This window comes from Tympanuchus pallidicinctus, unplaced genomic scaffold (assembly GCF_026119805.1).
Source record: "Tympanuchus pallidicinctus isolate F22 unplaced genomic scaffold, pur_lepc_1.0 scaffold3, whole genome shotgun sequence".
NCBI lineage: Eukaryota > Metazoa > Chordata > Aves > Galliformes > Phasianidae > Tympanuchus > Tympanuchus pallidicinctus.
In genome coordinates this window covers 26,697,712-26,714,101 of record NW_026294747.1, presented here as the reverse complement: position 1 = coordinate 26,714,101, position 16,390 = coordinate 26,697,712, and the positions used below count along the sequence as shown (strand labels likewise).

Here is a 16,390-nt window from a genome sequence, read left to right as displayed (position 1 = left end):
AAAACAAGAGAAAGGCACCGAGGTAGGCAGATATAAAGCATCTGTCAAAGAGCACAGGAGTTGTGAGGGTGGGAGAGCTGCAGAACAGCCCTAACTATTTTAGAAGTGCACTGAACTTGTGCAGCCTCATAGATTGCTTGTTCTTGCAGCAGTAAAATCCACAGCGCTTCTCTGGAGGACCCAGCAGTACAGACACTGCGTACTCACCGCTCACTGAGCGCTTCATTTTTAAGAACCCAAGGTACAAACCGAGAGCAGCATACCTTATTGCCTGCATTTATTAACTTCAAATAAACAGAGATAACATTTAATCTGTTTCACAATGCTGTATTGGATTATAACAACTCAGAAGGTGTTGAATTATTTCAATAAGGTATCAGCGGGCTCTGCTGACTTCCTCAGGAGATTTTCTTAGGAGCATCCAAAGCCAGAACTTTGTTGGTCTTTGCGAAGTGCACGGTAGTAGATTTTGTCTCAGCAGTAGGTGTTAAATAGCAACTACTGGCATTTGCAGTATTTGAACCAACCACTAACTCCTTCTGTGAAATCAGGCCTTATCCTCATAAACCATTCCCCTATTTCCTTTTTATAATATATGACAAGAATAACTCCGAGAACAACAGGAAAAACAAGGCCAACTACTCCTATTCTTGACCTCCGAAAAATCTGCTTGGATGGAGGGGGCCCGCTGTCGATGCTTCCTCCAAATCCTTCCCGCTCACAATATGGAGGAGCCCAACCATACTCGCAGTGACAGTTCCTAAGATTGTTACACACTCCTCTGTTATGGCACTTTGTTATGTTACAATCATAATTCAGCACTGAAATATCGGTACACGTCCTGTCAATACAAATCTTGTTGCTGCCACACGTCGTGCCATCTTCTACAGCCCCCAAGTCAGCTACAGGCATCCCTATGTGATAGTCAAGACCCCAACACTTTTTACCTCTGGCAGGGGTTTGGATGACTGTTATGTGGTTCTGCAAAGAGGGCAACTTGGGTATGTTTTCACACTGTAGCCTACCACATAAGGCATCCTCAACGCTGCACTTAGTAAAATGAATACCGTTCCGAATACCACAATTTCCAAAACGGTCACCTCGACTATTCACTTCTTTGAAGCAATCTAAAGGAGCGGGCCTGGCTTGTTTGCCAAAAAGATGCTTGCATTGTTTACTGTGGGAAGAACATTTTCCTTTGTAGCAATAGGCACCATCTTCGCAAGGGGCTCCATCTTGTACATACAGGTCTGGGTTGCACCAAGGCGAGGTCCCATTGCAGTACTCCGGCAGGTCGCAGTTACCGGTACGTGCTCTGCAGAGTGTTCCTGCTGGAAGGATCTGACAGCCCTTGCAACATTTTCCAGAAGCACAAACTGAACCTTCAGTCAACGTGCAGTTAGGGTGACAACAAGGATCGTTTCTGCAGTCTGATTTTGAACCACAGTCGCACTGCTCTCCGCTTTCTACTATCTTATTCCCACAGTATTCACGCTTCAGAGTGTAGTAGCTGCCAAGTGCTGGTGACTGACGCAGGCAGCTACCACCACTCCCAAGCAGGTCAAAGTAGTCTTTGTAACTGCAGTCACTGAATGCGTCGGTGTCAGATTCACTTTCGTACATAATGCACCTCTTCCGCCTGCATTTACAGTGCCGTTCATCATGACGCATCCCAAGATTATGGCCCAGCTCATGGACAAATGTGACAATAAATGAGGACAGCCTCCTGTTGGTGAAGGAATCGACTGCTGATGACCACTGCCTGTCACATATGGACCCCAGATATGCCAATCCCAGGCTTTTTCCAAAGCCCTGAAATGCAAATAAGTGAGCAACATCATGGCGCATCCGTGGATATAGGTCTGTTTTTCGCCATTTGTTAAAGTCTGAAAGTGCCTTGTTTACAGAGTTAGTAATGTTTATAAGATTGCCTTTGGTCCAAATCTCCAGTCCCACAAGGAACAGTTGAACAGAAAGCTGGTCATACAGAGAATCTCCAATATTGACAACTTCGAGGACTTGCCTCAAGACTTTGGATTCATTCCTGTCTGACCTCACAAACCGCACGTTGTCCACAACTACTACTAACTTCACATACCTGGTATGTGTCCACCAGTCCTTCAGCATGTACTTCTCCTCTGTTCGTGGAGCCTGAAGCCAGGGCAGCACAGTCTTTTGGTACTGCAGCTCTGTGGGGGTCAGCCCGCACGTGGGGCCCGTAGGGTCGCTGTCTGCCTCCATGCGGTAGAGCATGTGCTGAAAGGCTGGATCATCAGGGATGGGCTCGATCTCATAGGTACTGCCTTCCATCCAAAGCACTCCACGGAGGCCCCTGCCGCAGGTGCCGAGGGCCACCAGGGAGCCGGGACTTCCCTGCACCTCACCTTGATAGAAGCAATTGTCCTGAACGTAGACATGCTCCTCCCGACGTGCCCCATCCTCACCATAGGTGACCAAAGTGAAAGGCTGGGAGGCCAGGCCTTTCCTGGGCCGCAGGCGCAGAACCTGTGGCTTCCCCTGCACCTCCAGCCAGTAGGAGACAGTCAGGGGGTTGGTATCAGCCCGGGGGCTCAGCTGTCGTGGCACTGTCACCCACACACCGGTGACACGAAGCGGCTCAGGCTCATCATCAGGGGTAGTGGAGCACCCCACCAGGCCCAGCAGCACCACCAGCACCAGCAGCGTCTCCATGGTAACTGCACAGCCGTTGCCCCACGCTCTGTTTGTGAGGGGCCGGAGCTCGGAATGGAGGAGCCACCTTCAGGTCTAGAACTGCACCTTAAGTGCCTGCCCCTCCCTTGGGAGGTACCAGGGAAGATCAGCAACATGGCAGCCTCCTTTGCCTGCTCCATCAGGAAATGACACCCCACTGCCTAGAGGTATATCTTGGACGGCCACAAAGGCACCTCAAGACAGCCATCCCCTGCTCTATGAGTACAGGCGTAGGCTCTTGCGGAAGACTAAACAGAATTACTCCAAAACAAGCAAACTCACAGCTTTCTACAATCCTCATTTATCCTGCATAGACAGAAGAACTCTGTGTGAGGAGGGGCCCCAGCTAAGTTTCATGCTCCTAGTCATCCACGTCTGCGTTGAGTGAACAGATCATACAGTTAGACCACCGGAAAAACAAATCTTAACATTTCAAACTGCTGCAGATAAGCAGGCAAACTATTTTCTTATCGTTTAGTATATGTATCACTATACAGTCAGGTATTAAACTCACTGCAGGTTATTTGGGTGGGGGTGGAACATGTAAACCGTTTCTCATTGTGTTGAACATCTCAAGCAAGCCCTCTGGCAGCAAGATTTCATAAAGAGAGATGACACTTTGTTCCGACTAACACTGCACTTTGTACTCTGATTAAGAATAAATGAGAGGGAGGTGGATTCCCATTGTATGACAATGAACAGGTTGGAAGAAAAAAAAAAAAAGACTGACTAAAAGAGCAGAGAAGAAAGCTTGCATCAATCCATAGCTACTTCAGCAGCAGAAACATTTGTTTGGCAGCTGCAACTGGCCTTCTTTGTATGCAGCAGTGCTTTCAAAATTTTTTTTTCATGCAGTCATCCACTAAAATTTTCAATGGAGGTACAAGCTCTTATGAAACTGAATCTTAGCAAGAGATTTGCTTTTCTCACTTACCTGCTGTGAGTCTTTATGAACGCATCACAAACTCACAGCAGTCTTGAGGACCACAGGTTGAAATCCACTGTCCTAACAGAAAGAAATGAAATTTCTGATTGTTGAGATGAATAGTACTACGTCATACCTCATTTCACTGGGAAGATCTCCTGTTACTGCCCAGCCATCCATAATCCACATTATGCTGCAGAAGGACATTCATCAAATAACTGATCATTTGTTTGTCCTGTATATGAATACAGGACTAAAAGAACACTTGATCCAAAATTTACATATCTCTCCAAGAAAACAAGGCAAACATGCACTGATTGTTCAAATGCCATGTAATTTTTTTTTTTTTTTTAAATTAGGGAAAGGTTATCGAAATACAAAGTATGGGTGCAGGTGGCAAAGAGAAATGAGTAAGCATAACGCATGGTCACATCTTACTTGGTAAAGAGCAGAAAAGACTGTGTTTGTGACACATTTCAGATACTGTTAACTTTAAATGGTGAAGGGAGATAGCAAGGCTCCCTCTCTTCCTGTAATCTGGCCAGATTTTTGCAGTGCATATGCATACATACATATCTGTTCATACGGATATGTATGCAGACATGTGCATCTTCAGGCTATCAGGAGAATGTTTTTATTAGATTTTTAGGTCATCTTCAATTCCTTCATCTCTCTGATCTGGACTAAGAAAAACCCTTTTAAAGTCTGAACAGTTATTATCTAAGAGCAAAAGTAAAGAAAAATGTATTTCCTTTGTACAACCAAATACCTCCAAAACGAAGTGACAGTAAACATTTTGGAACTGCTTATTTCCCTTTCATCTATAAGCTTTACAAATACGGAATGTCCTCTGAAGGACTTTGGACTTCAGTGCTCAGGATCAGACTAAGAGATACCGTATAAATACCAGAGGGAAAAAAGTCTCAGATTTTCATACACCAAGAAACATAACTGACTAAAAGATAGCATTTTAGCAGCAACTTTGATTTTAGCAGTAATAACTGATATAATTACACTTGAGCAAGTAAATATCAAAGCTCATTTAACCAGTAAAGTTGTTTTAGAATATCTTGTCAGCAAATAATAGGATCAGACAAGATTCCAATTCCTCACTCCCTCATGCAGTAAGCCTTCAGCATTGAAAGATGGCTACTAAGAAATCAACACATTCATCGATAACATCTCCCATTGCTCTGTAATATAATTTGTGCTTCCTACAGCTCTTGATATTTTTTGCAGAAGAGATCATTCTTCTTTGGGAAAAAAAATAAAAAATAAAAAAATAAAAAGGCTTACTGCATTCTACTTCACATTTTCATGCGTGGAAACTATTTTCTATCCTTTCAATAGCTTATATGCTGGCATTAACTCAAGCTGGATCAGAGCAGAAGACGATCCTTTTTAATGTCCTCAGTCTGACACTGACCAAAACCAGATGCATCTGCAGAAAGCAAAAACATTGTTAAGAGAGGCAAACACAAGGACAGTCTGCCCCCCTAAGTTTTACTCTCATCTCTAAATCAGGTCAAATTCTGAGCATGAAGTGCAGTGATTCATTTTAAATGTAACTCCATTCAGCTTCGTTAACTTGTCCATGTATTCTTACAATGCAAGACAGAACAAGGTATCGTATTTGCTTCACAGCACTCAATTTTATAAAGGGCCAATATTTTTCTTTTCTTTCCCAGGAAAGTCTTGGTCTTACCAATGGCTTCATAAGAGATTTTTTTCATCTTACTCATGTTATCGCCAATCTTCAAATTCTTTTCTTAGGCAAAATTGTTCCAGTATTTGTGCTGTACAACACACTGTACTGTAGGGGTAGCCCACTTAATGACAGATTTTGTGCTTATACTAGCATCCACATTGACCATTTTTACATGCTTTCAACAGTAGACATGGTATCCTTCCTATGCTAGTAATTTAAAATCTTTCTTTGATACACAAATATTTAATTAGTCTCCCAAACTGAAATAAAACCCTAGATCTTCATTGCAGTGCAATCTAGTCATCTTTCTTAACTAAGCTTTTCCAAGTAGCTTATAGGTTCTAGTGATATGAATCACTGCATAGAGTTAAGCTGCCTTAACAGCCCCTTTTCAAGAACTTCATCTGAATATCAGAAATTCAGTGGGGAATCTTGAGGCTCCTCACCACTCATGCCTCCTTTCTACCATACAGGTGAGCAAGATGATGGTTTTGGCACTTCTCAAGCTCCTTCCTTTCAAAGGAATTTCTTTAATAGGAGAAAGAAGCAAAACTTTTATTCTAAGGATATTCATGCTTCCTTGTAATTATTCAAGGTTAAACAATTAGCTCCAGCTTGTTTTAAGCATTCCAGAATAACTGCTCTCTCTATAGTTAATAGTTCACACTACCTTATTACCTGTTTCCATCAACATTTCAAGAAATAGCAGTTCAAATGCCACCCACATTATATAAAATGAAGGTAATACACACTTAAGTACACTGATGTATCAACAGCAAACAGCTCTTGGTTTATCTGTATTTGCTTTTACAGTTTTGGATTAAAGGGCAAAAATTCTTTCCACTGTTCAATAGCTGTCCCATCAGAACTCTTCATTAGTTACTAAATCAGAAAAGAAGGCTTCTCTTACAACTTCAAAATCTATCGTTTCCTCAGATTTAAGTGTATCTTTGTCTTCCTTCCTATCTACGTTCTATATCCTACGTACAGCTCTTTTTGTCACATCCTAGAGTTTACCTCAAGAAAGATGACAACAGTTGAGAAAAGAAAACAAGCTACTTTGTTTCGTTACTTTGACAACAGCAAAAAAACAACCCAATGGTCATTTCTTTGCAATGGGTGGCTTCTTATCTTTTTCTGCAAGGCAAAAAAAAAAAAAAAAGTTGTGTAAACAGCATGGCTAAATAAAGTGCTCTATGCAATGTTCAACTGCTCTACCTCCTCAGGTCTAAAAGGCACATGACTAATCAAGGTGGTAAAATGCAGCAAAAAGGTGCTAGAAGCACAGAGGAAGAGATGTATAACTGATATACTTGGGAGACAGCAAGGAAAGAAAGGAGAAACATAAACAGCTTCACTCCAGTAGTGCAACATTAGGACATTCTAGCTTGCTTTATGCAACAAGAAATCCCCCTCAACACTAACTTTTTAATCATAAAAGATTAAAAGCTAAACCATTAAGTAAAAGAAACATCCAAGAACCCCTACAGACTGAGAACAGTTTGACACCTAATTATGTGGATTTGAGTCTTTAGTTATCAAATTTCTGATGCGTATCCCAAGCATACTAAAGGCATGGCAATTTACAGCAAACAGCCTAAACTCTTTAGGCAAACCTGCCTTCCTCAAAATAGCCCATAACATATCTCAACATCCAAACAAAACAAAATTGCTGCTTGCACCTATGGTATTAATTGCTAATAAAGAAGAAAAGCATTCTAGCAATCAGGATTTTATTAACTTAGACACAAGGTGAATTGTTTGTTATTGTTGTATTAAAGGGGTTTTTTTGTTTGTTTACATAGCAAACCAAGACACAAGGAATGCAAGGGTTTGTAGATTTCAGGAGGCTGCAAAATACATCTCTGTAAAAATCATTCCCAGAAGCCAATATTCAAAATAAGATGAAAACTGAAAACACCTTACTTAAGGCAGCTCACATCCTGCCATTAACATTTTCGTAACAGATTTCTACAGAAAAAGCTGTTACAGGGACTTGAATTCCTGAAATGTCACAGCCTCGGCTGAAGAGCGTAAATATGAAGGACGGGAGTTGGAATCTGCTGTTCTCCAGGCACTGACTAATCCAGACATGCATCACTTCACCCTTCACTGCAGTCTCATCCGTTTTTCAGGTGGTCCTTTAGCAGCAGCACTCTGCTGAGCATTCTTTACAGTCTCTTTCTCCTCTGTCTTGACAGCTTCAGGGGCTGGTTCTGGCTCCTTCTTTATTTGATCCACTTAAGAAGTAACAGCAAAACAGGGTTAAACCTCCTATTTTCATTCCCAAAATATTCTTCAGAGTGTTTAGAAAATATTGATTTCAAAAGGATAAATTCAGTTTCAAAGGTTTAAGAACTAAGGAATAAATTCATGCCTATACAAGTTTTTTTTAAAAAAAAAAAAATGGAGTGGATGAAAAGATCTAGTTTATGCTTTTCCTGTTTTGAAATTGCTTCAAATCAAGTAAAGGCCTTCACGTGCTTTCCTGAGCAACTTGCCAAAATCACTAGGATGCTGGACTGACCAAATTATTCCTTTCCTCTTTTACCTTTTCCCCGTCTGCTGCTTTCAAAGACTATTTCTTGCATTTGGACATTCAGATAACATAGCTTTTACAGATGGAAAGGGCAAGACATCTTCCAGACAGGGAGCAGAATACGCATTTTTCCTATTTCTTTCTTGCTATCTTCTGTACTCTTGTATTTGCACAATTCAACAATGCCAGAATCCCTAACCACCTCAGTGGCAACAGTGAGAAGCTCATAGGGCAACAGGAAGACTTTACTACACATCACATTTTTTTTAGATCTTGTGATAATATTAGAGATTTACCTGGAATGGGCTTTTCTCCAGGCTTTTGCTGTGGGGGAGGAAAAAACAACACATCAGTGGAAATGAAGTCTTAATTCTTGACCCTTTCTACTATTATTCACTTAAGAATGCACACCAAGCAGTGCTGTTACACGCATGAGTTGAAGGAAGAAGGGAAGGCTGTTGAACAGATCACTAAATACACTTAAAGCAAAATCCAACTTTTAAACATCAAGCTTTAATTTTTTTAACATTCAGTCTTTCCTCAGACAGCTGAAAAGGACTAAGTGAAAAAATGCTCAGCCGTCCTTCTCAATATCTGAGGAGCAGTTTCCTGAGTTGCTGTAGAAATTATTTTCATTACTCTCAACCAGAAGACACAATGGTACAAAGAACTATTACAGATTATCAGAGGTAATCACAACAATCTCACAGAATGCTGAGAATTTCCACGCTAATTAATGAGCACCCAGAACAATGGGGTAACTAGAACACAATAGTTGTGGTGATCTGATTCAGCTCACAAAACAGGAAACTGTAAGCACCAGCAAAGTCAGATAGCTGACATTTACAGATCCTCTACAAATAGATAAGGAACTGGTGCAATGCAATTTGCCCTCATCATTTTGCCAAGGTCTTAACTCCTGCAATTACTGAGGGGATTCCCACACTCAAACCAAAGCTTTCCATTTCAAACTTATTACTTGTATTATCATTGTAGAAAGCACAGAAGATTCCCACTGTGAGTTTCAGCTGTTTATGACTGCCTTAAGTTCTGACTAAGTTACAATAATACTGTGGCTTATAACTGTCATACCTGAACAAATTTGGGTGGAAACTTTTGTCTTAGGTCTAGAAGCAAAGCATCTACTCGATGTCTTTGGAAAATAGAACTTGGTTCTTCTTTCTTCTTCGCTTTTGGCTTAGCTTTCTCTGCAAGTACAAAAATGTAAGAGGAAGCTAATGAAAAGTTTTGTTCTCTCAGCAGCTTTCCGATGTACACAAAGTTGGAATGCAACTCTCCTCTTAACCTCAGCTCCATTTTCTCTTTGGCTTGTTGGGGTTTTTTTTGTGGAAGACAGGTTAAGAATAATTGTATACCTCAAAACAAAGTGTACTTTGGTCACCAGTAGGTTGAAGTTGGGTCCATTGTGTTGACACATAGCTTACCATTTTATTTCCTATCCATGTCTCACTGTCTATCCCCATCAGCAAGATTCTTTCCACTGGCAGAGAGCACCAACTTACTCCTCAGACAGAACATCTCCACACCATCACTGTGTGCTGCCTCAAGCTTTTACCTCCCACCCTGCCTATACTATCTTCTCTTTCTCTCAAGAGGCAAGGAGCAACTAAGAATCATACCTCGTTCTTCCTGGTCTTTGAAATGCCACCAATAGCCTTTTGATGGGTGATAGCGACAATAGGACATAGCTTCTTCAAAAGCAGACTGAATTCCATGTACAGCAGTGAGCTTTAGAACAAAGTAACATAAGTCAGTGTTCAGAATTTAAGGAGAAAGTACAAGTTTTTGTAAGCAATGATTTTAAGATTAGCGTTCTATATTCATTTATGCTATGAAAGAGACCTGGGACAGCTAGTTTTGGACTAAGAATGTAATTTCTTGCAAAGGATCTCATAAAACCAAGGTATTTTCTTTTCCTACATTGACAGCGGAAAAGCTTGCATAAAAGCAGTTTATAAGATCAGTAGAAACAAAAAACTCAGGAGTTCAATTTAAAGAGAAATCTATATTAATTTAAAAAGAGAAGTTTCATTAAAAGAAATACCACATTACCATAGTATGAACATTTCAAAGCTGAATGTTTAATTACTGTTTCATATATATTTATCACTTAATTTCTCTTTTGATTATTTGAACCTCGTGTTCTGACAGTTGTCAACCTTCAGTTATTCTGATCCCTTAATTCTTGAGGTATGCATCCTACTCCTTGGGCCATGCTGCACTCTGCCAGGATCTTCCATTTCCATGTGGAACACAGACCATAGTAACTGGTAGCATTTATATTAAGCCCGTGCATGCTATCATACACATAGCATACTACTACAGTGAAAAAAAGTTTGAAAAGCCTGAGGAACTACAGAAAATAAAAGCAGATACAAACTGTTTACACATATATAAAATGTTCAGAACACTTACAACTCTGGAGTTAATGACAGACCCTAAGTCGGGTGCCTGATAAATCACTCCAGCAATAATATAGTAGTCAGCCAAAGGAATAACTGTGGGGAGGAAAAGAAAAAAAAAAAAAAAAAAGAAAGATAGGCATGATCAATTTAAAGTTCTGGCTAAAGACTCCATATTTGCTGCTGAATTTCTGTAGTAAAAATAGAAACTGCAATCCTTCTGATCAACAAGCTGTGTCTTTTTATGTCTTTCCTTACAGGTGTTTTATTTGTACTCTAAGGGGAAAAGCCTCAAGGTCTGCTTTACAGAGAGGAAAGCATCAGACTTAGGTCTTTCTCTATTTCAAGCAAATAACTGATCCTAGCAGAGTTGGCATTTTCAGAGCTATGCAGGAGAAATCAAGTGAACTGCAAGTGGAAGTAGTTCCATCAGTTGTTCCTGCTATCAGTAATCAAAAGATCATTTTTCTGTAGTCTGTTCTCTCCAACCTTAGCCAAATTTCCCAAGCCCAATGGCAGTGAGCATGTACAAAGCACGCTTTCCTAAATTCATAACATTCTGAAAAAAAAAAAAAAAAAAAAAAAAAAAAAACCACCTTCCAAAGCCATTTGTTAAATCAGGTTTGGGAACAACTTCTAATAACTGATCGAAAATACCTGTTTGTTCGGCCTGCAGTGCAGAAAAACATCACAATTGTCTCCATAACATTCTACGGAATGGGCTTCAGTTTGGAAACTAACAATGCTGTCAGCTTCACATTCCCAAGACTCTGGTCTGTGCACTCATTTGCTCTGGTTCCTCCATCTGCTTTAACTCATTTTGTCTCAACCTTTTAACTGACAGGGCCCAATGCCTCCTGTATTTGCATTTTATGAAGCTTGGACACCAGCCTAAATTAACAGGCCAAGACAACTGGGGACACATCACAGCCAGTAAAAAGAACGAGGAGTTCCTTCTCAGATTTCCCTAGAAGCACAAAAAGACAGAACAGCAGCACTGCTGCCTCACAGCTTAACACAAGTAATGCGGAAGCCAAATTCTACTCTTGACTTAAAAGGTGTCTAAGCACAAGATTTCGATACGCTAGACATGAAACCTTTAACCAAGAAACAACTGGAAAATCCATTAAAGGTGGAATTACATGTGCTCTTTTTCAGTACAAAACTACAATATTAAGAGCCAATATCTGATCCAAGCAAATAAAAAGCATTGCTGGGTAAGTCAAAGTCCTGTGCAACAGCAAAATGCACGTGCAGAGTCTGAGTTAGTAAACATAAAGTTAAAAAGTAACTAGCATTATCATGCTCTCCTTTTCTGCTTATTCTGAAATAACCTAAAATATTTTGTATGTATACAGAATAAAACTACTGAAATGTGATTGCTTTTTTTTTTTTTTTCTTTTTTAATTAATCACACATGCACAACAAATTCGAGGTTAAAAAGGTTGAATCAGGTTGCACGCAAAGGGAAGAAAATCCAAAGGTATTTCACTTAGAACTTGTAAAGATCTAATGATTTCAATGATTTCACAGTACTCTGGTCTGAAAAGAACAAGGAAAATAAGATCTGTATCACCTCATGGTCATTTTTCAGATAGGTCTTCTTCCCTTACTGACAAGATGCTACTCAGTCTACTCAAACCACAGCTGAAGGTGGAAACAGCACAGAATTAAAAAATGACAGAAAAAGAACCATGAACGAGCTCTCTCCCTAATCAATGGAAATCACAGCTCACTCCCAATTGCATACTAGCCACTTCAGATGATTACCTGTAATTAAACCAAGCTCATCAGCTCCAAGCAAAGATATAATTAGCCTTACATTTAAATAATTAAAATGAAAAGTCCTAGAGAGCCAAACATATAAGATATTGCATGAATGCTACCACCACTTTCAGAATACACCGCAGGGCAGTACTTTCTCACTGCACTCATCACACTTCACCACGAGATGGCAGCCCCGGCTATGAGCTCACCAGAGGTCACTAGTGACAAAATACCCCCACCACACATCCAATACAAAGCCTCATAACCTTCCACCTAAATTTAGGATGAAGGCAGAAAAGGGGAGTCAGAAGTATTCAAGCAAATGAGGAATACAGAAAAGAGATCAACCGGTCGGCCTTCTCAACAGCGGCAAGAACTAAATGGCCTCACCTTGTGTTGGAGATTGCCTTTGCTGCTTTCGGATAATGAAGAGAATGGGCTCTTGAGCGTGAAGGAGGATGTACTCCACTCCAACCATCTGGCTGAAACAGAAACAATCTGAATAATTATCTTTCTCAAAGCAGAATCTGTGGGATGTGAAGAGATATCAAGGGCCTAGCACTATAGCAATAATGTTCTCAAGCTTTCTATAATCATTTCTCAAGCTATTTCTAAATAAAAACATAGAATTTCATAGCACTTCCTGATCTAGCTGTCAAAACCCACACATGTACCTGCATGTAACCTATACCTGCATATACAAATGACACTGCAACAATCTGGCACATCTAAACTGGACACACTAGCGGTCAAACAGCAAGGGAAACAACACAATCTATTAGCATAAAGATGCCATTTAAACACAGAAAAAGGATCAGTGTATGATGTGACTATCTGCATATCTCATTTGAAAGCCCCTCTACAACCACATCCAAACACAAGTGGCTTTACCAATGAACACTCAGCTCAGTTTGCACATTCCTTATTATACTGTAGAGTCTTCAAATAGTCCTCTAACACCTCACTTGTGCTCAGTGCAGCAGATGGGAAACTGCAGAGAAAGTTAACCTGCACATGCTGCCATCTCATTACACAACCATCTGTGACCAGTTTATTTACAACATCCCATAATTTCATCTTCCACACTAAAAAGCCAGCTCCTAAGAGGAGTTATGTACTAATTATGGCATGCAGCCAGCGTGATTTAGAATCACGGACTACTTACGAACACAAAAGTATCCCCTAACATAAACCCTACTGACTGTAGGAAAAAAACCATTTAAAGCCATTACCATCACCGAGCTTCTGTTGAGCTGGGAAGACGAAAGTCAGCAGCTTTTCTAATTAGAAACATCTAAAAGGTGATTTACAAGAATCTCTGCATGTAGCTAGAATGCTTCAGAATCAACACTCCTTGAGATAGTGTTGAAGGAAGTAGAAAGCAACTAAATATAAAAAAGTAAAAATTAAAAAAGGGAAAGAAAGCTGGGCTCCCAGGCAAGTGGTGGGACTACAAAGCTCGGGAGAGAGAAGCAGAAGGTTTCCAGCATGCTTACATTCAGTCATCAAAGATGGAGGGACACAGTGTACTAATAGGAAGCGAACTGCAACTTACTTCAAGTGGTCCAGGGTCATCCGCTGCATTTTGACAACTTCATTATTACAAGTTCGGTCATAGAACGGGTTACTGCGCTCCGAGAAGTAGTCCAACACACTGCCATTGTTTAGTATTGGAATCCAGGCACTGTCAACCCAGGAAATTCCCAAGAGGTTGTCTGGGAAGAGAAACCTACGTTGAGTACCAAGGCTACAACCACCATCAACAGTAAGCTGCCACCAGCTAATGATTACAGCAGGTGCAACACAGTCCTGTGCAAACCAATTCTAATTATAAACACATTTTATAGAGTTCTGTCGTAGGTACACAGCAGAAATACATCTTAACTATGGTGCTTTTCTTTCCTTGACTCCTAGCTGTTGGTATACCTTTAACGGCTCAAGATGGGAGTCAGTAATCGTGATATTGCATAACAGCCTAATTATACTCATATAAGCCTAATTAATAGTATTATATAAGGCTTATTTTATGAACAAGAGTACTAGCTGAGTAGAGAGCACATGAAAGGCATAGTTCCTTTCAAAACACAGAAGTCAGGCAAGTTGAATTTATGTTACTACGTTAGAATCTATTGCTGAAAAAAAAAAAAGAAGTTATTAACCTTGCACTAAATCTGAGCCTGGTCATGTTTTAAACTGTTTATTTCTGACAAAAAATAGTTTTGAAGTCCTAAACGACAGGACTGAAAACAAGACAAAAAGTTAGAGAGCCCTATTAATTAAAGCAAAGAGTTTTCTTCTGATAAAGCCAGTGAATAAATTACTGAGTGAAACAGAACAGCAGCACTGGTAACATTTCTAAGTTGCTGTTATTACAGTAAGTCTCTCTGATATCACAGCAGCTGATACCAATGTGTTTCAAAGATACAGGTGAAATCTGTAGTAAACAAACCCCCCCAGAAATGGAAAGAAAGATGCTATTTTGGGTACGTGTTTCTCAGCTGTCACGAACAAGAGATCCTACAGTAATTTGCCAAATTGCTTGTGGCAAATTACTTACTGCATACCTCAGTGGGTTTTACAGAAATCCGTCTATGCAAATGTTCACAATTACATACACTCAAAAAGAGCTTTTAAAAATGACATATGCTCTATTATATGCAAATCATTCCACACCAGGTACATCCCTCCAGATGTGGGAACATTTAAATGTACGTCCTTGGCATTTTATTACCGTGCTGTAGCACAATTACATTCGTGAAGCACTCGAACAGCCAAAGTTACAGTCTGACCAAAGAAACCACCGGCAGCAATTGGTTCTACAGACAACAAATCCGCTACCACTGAAGATCCATGGGGTGCCCTGAAAAAGCACCACCAGCACCACGTAAGTGATGAGACGTCTCTGAACACTGAGCTGAAATTCCCTTCTCACAGGAATCACTCTTCTACTTCCATGCACTAATATACCCCTCCCGAAAGCACACTCAGCACTCCGCTGCATTGTATTGTAGTTCAGTGACAGCTCTGCATGCCCAGGGTCGGACAGACACATTCCGAAACAACAGCTCACACCTAATCAACTGCTCCTCGGAGCAGCTGCTAAGAAGGTAACGCTGCCCGCTCTGTAAATATACACACTGACGGTATTCACAATCACCGATAAACCGGGGGGAGACAGAGCCGAGGAGCGCAGCCCGAGCCCGCCCCGCGCCCAAGCATCCCGCCTGCAGACCCAGCTCCCGCCCCAGCCCCTCCGCCCCGCACCTCGCACGTCCACCGCCGCCATGGTCCCGGCGCCGCCAGCCCGCCGAGCACCGGAAGTGGGGCAGAGCGGCGCCGGCACGCCAGCCGGAAGTCGAACGCCGCCACGGCGGGACGGCACGGCGCCGCGCAGCGCCGGCAGTCCGGGAGAGCGCCCCCCAGCGGCAGGGCCGGGCCTCTGCCTGCCCGGGCTCGGGCCTTAGGAGGGGCTTTGTGCTGAGGGGCGGCTCTTTAATGCTGTCAGTCTTTAATGGCACGGAACGTCAAAAATCAAAGCTCACCTTAATTTTCCAGCGCTGTCATTTCTGAGCCCTTGTTTTTGTTACTGAGATCGTACTGTGTGAACATGCTTTTCCCCATTCAATTCCGATATGTGCACACTGCAGACGATGGTTTATACCATATCTCTAATTATACGGCAAGACCAGCTGAGGCACTGCTGGGAAGAACGGTTCATTTGGTAGCATTCTCACCTTTACTGCAGGATGAAAGTCTGGTTTTTTTTCCCTTAGCTTTCTCTGAAGCAGAGACCTAAACAGTGCTGCTGCGCTGCCTTTTGTAGCAGAGGTGTGGGTTACAGGTGGGGATCTGATCAATTCTGCAGGTAAAATGAGGAATTTATGCCAGTTGCCTTCAGTGTCAGAGAAAGGCACCTGCAGGAATGGACAGTCAGACCTATTCACAAAGCATTCGTGTGTTTTAAAAATGCATAAAACACATGGATAAAAATAGGTACCTTTTCATGCCCTAGTGTTTTGATGTCAAGTGGAATTAATTTTATGTATTTCTGCTATCAGAGCTAATGAGGAATATTGCCCTGCTATGACCCTCTGTGCTAGGCACTGTATGTATGACACACAGAATAACAGAGACTGCTCCTAATTTACAATCTTCTTTATCCGCAGTGGATGTGGGATTGGCTCCGATCGCATTATGGGTACGGAGGGGACGTTAGCAAGGACTCCCTTTATGGTCTCACATAAACAGAACTAAATTGAGAGGACTCTGTCTACTAATGGTAGTCTTTGTGCACATCTCCACAGACCACAAAGGCA

General features: G+C 41.3%; 2 protein-coding genes across 4 annotated transcripts; both read right to left on the bottom strand.

Moving 5' to 3' along the window:
• Positions 1-260: 260 nt before the first annotated feature.
• On the bottom strand, positions 261-6,938 carry LOC128085791 (disintegrin and metalloproteinase domain-containing protein 21-like). 3 transcript variants are annotated; one of them, XM_052693657.1, is made up of 3 exons: positions 4,934-6,938; positions 3,439-3,718; positions 261-3,087 (listed from the first exon to the last, which is right to left on the bottom strand). In XM_052693657.1, exon 3 carries the CDS (start codon positions 2,689-2,691, stop codon positions 499-501), a length of 2,193 nt encoding a protein of 730 aa, XP_052549617.1. In that variant the 5' UTR covers positions 2,692-3,087; positions 3,439-3,718; positions 4,934-6,938; the 3' UTR covers positions 261-498. The 3 variants fall into 3 exon arrangements, with proteins under 3 accessions (XP_052549617.1, XP_052549618.1, XP_052549616.1); XM_052693658.1 differs by having other exon boundaries at positions 261-2,960; XM_052693656.1 differs by having other exon boundaries at positions 261-3,718.
• A 123-nt stretch (positions 6,939-7,061) lies between these two features.
• On the bottom strand, positions 7,062-15,472 carry MED6 (mediator complex subunit 6). Its single transcript, XM_052693668.1, has 8 exons — positions 15,339-15,472; positions 13,630-13,789; positions 12,465-12,556; positions 10,321-10,403; positions 9,525-9,633; positions 8,977-9,092; positions 8,181-8,208; positions 7,062-7,585 (listed from the first exon to the last, which is right to left on the bottom strand). The coding sequence occupies exons 1-8, from the start codon at positions 15,358-15,360 to the stop codon at positions 7,455-7,457; spliced, it is 741 nt and encodes a 246-aa protein (XP_052549628.1). The 5' UTR covers positions 15,361-15,472; the 3' UTR covers positions 7,062-7,454.
• Positions 15,473-16,390: the final 918 nt, after the last annotated feature.

Bases quoted from the DNA above. Each gene is read 5' to 3' on its own strand.
- LOC128085791 (XM_052693656.1), bottom strand. From the start codon at position 2,691: ATGGAGACGCTGCTGGTGCTGGTGGTGCTGCTGGGCCTGGTGGGGTGC.
- MED6 (XM_052693668.1), bottom strand. From the start codon at position 15,360: ATGGCGGCGGTGGACGTGCGAG. The intron at 13,790-15,338 runs GTGCGGGGCGGA...TTCTCTTCCCAG, and splicing joins GGCGGCGGTGGACGTGCGAG to ACAACCTCTTGGGAATTTCC. The intron at 9,093-9,524 runs GTATGATTCTTA...TTGTACTTGCAG, and splicing joins CAAAGACCAGGAAGAACGAG to AGAAAGCTAAGCCAAAAGCG.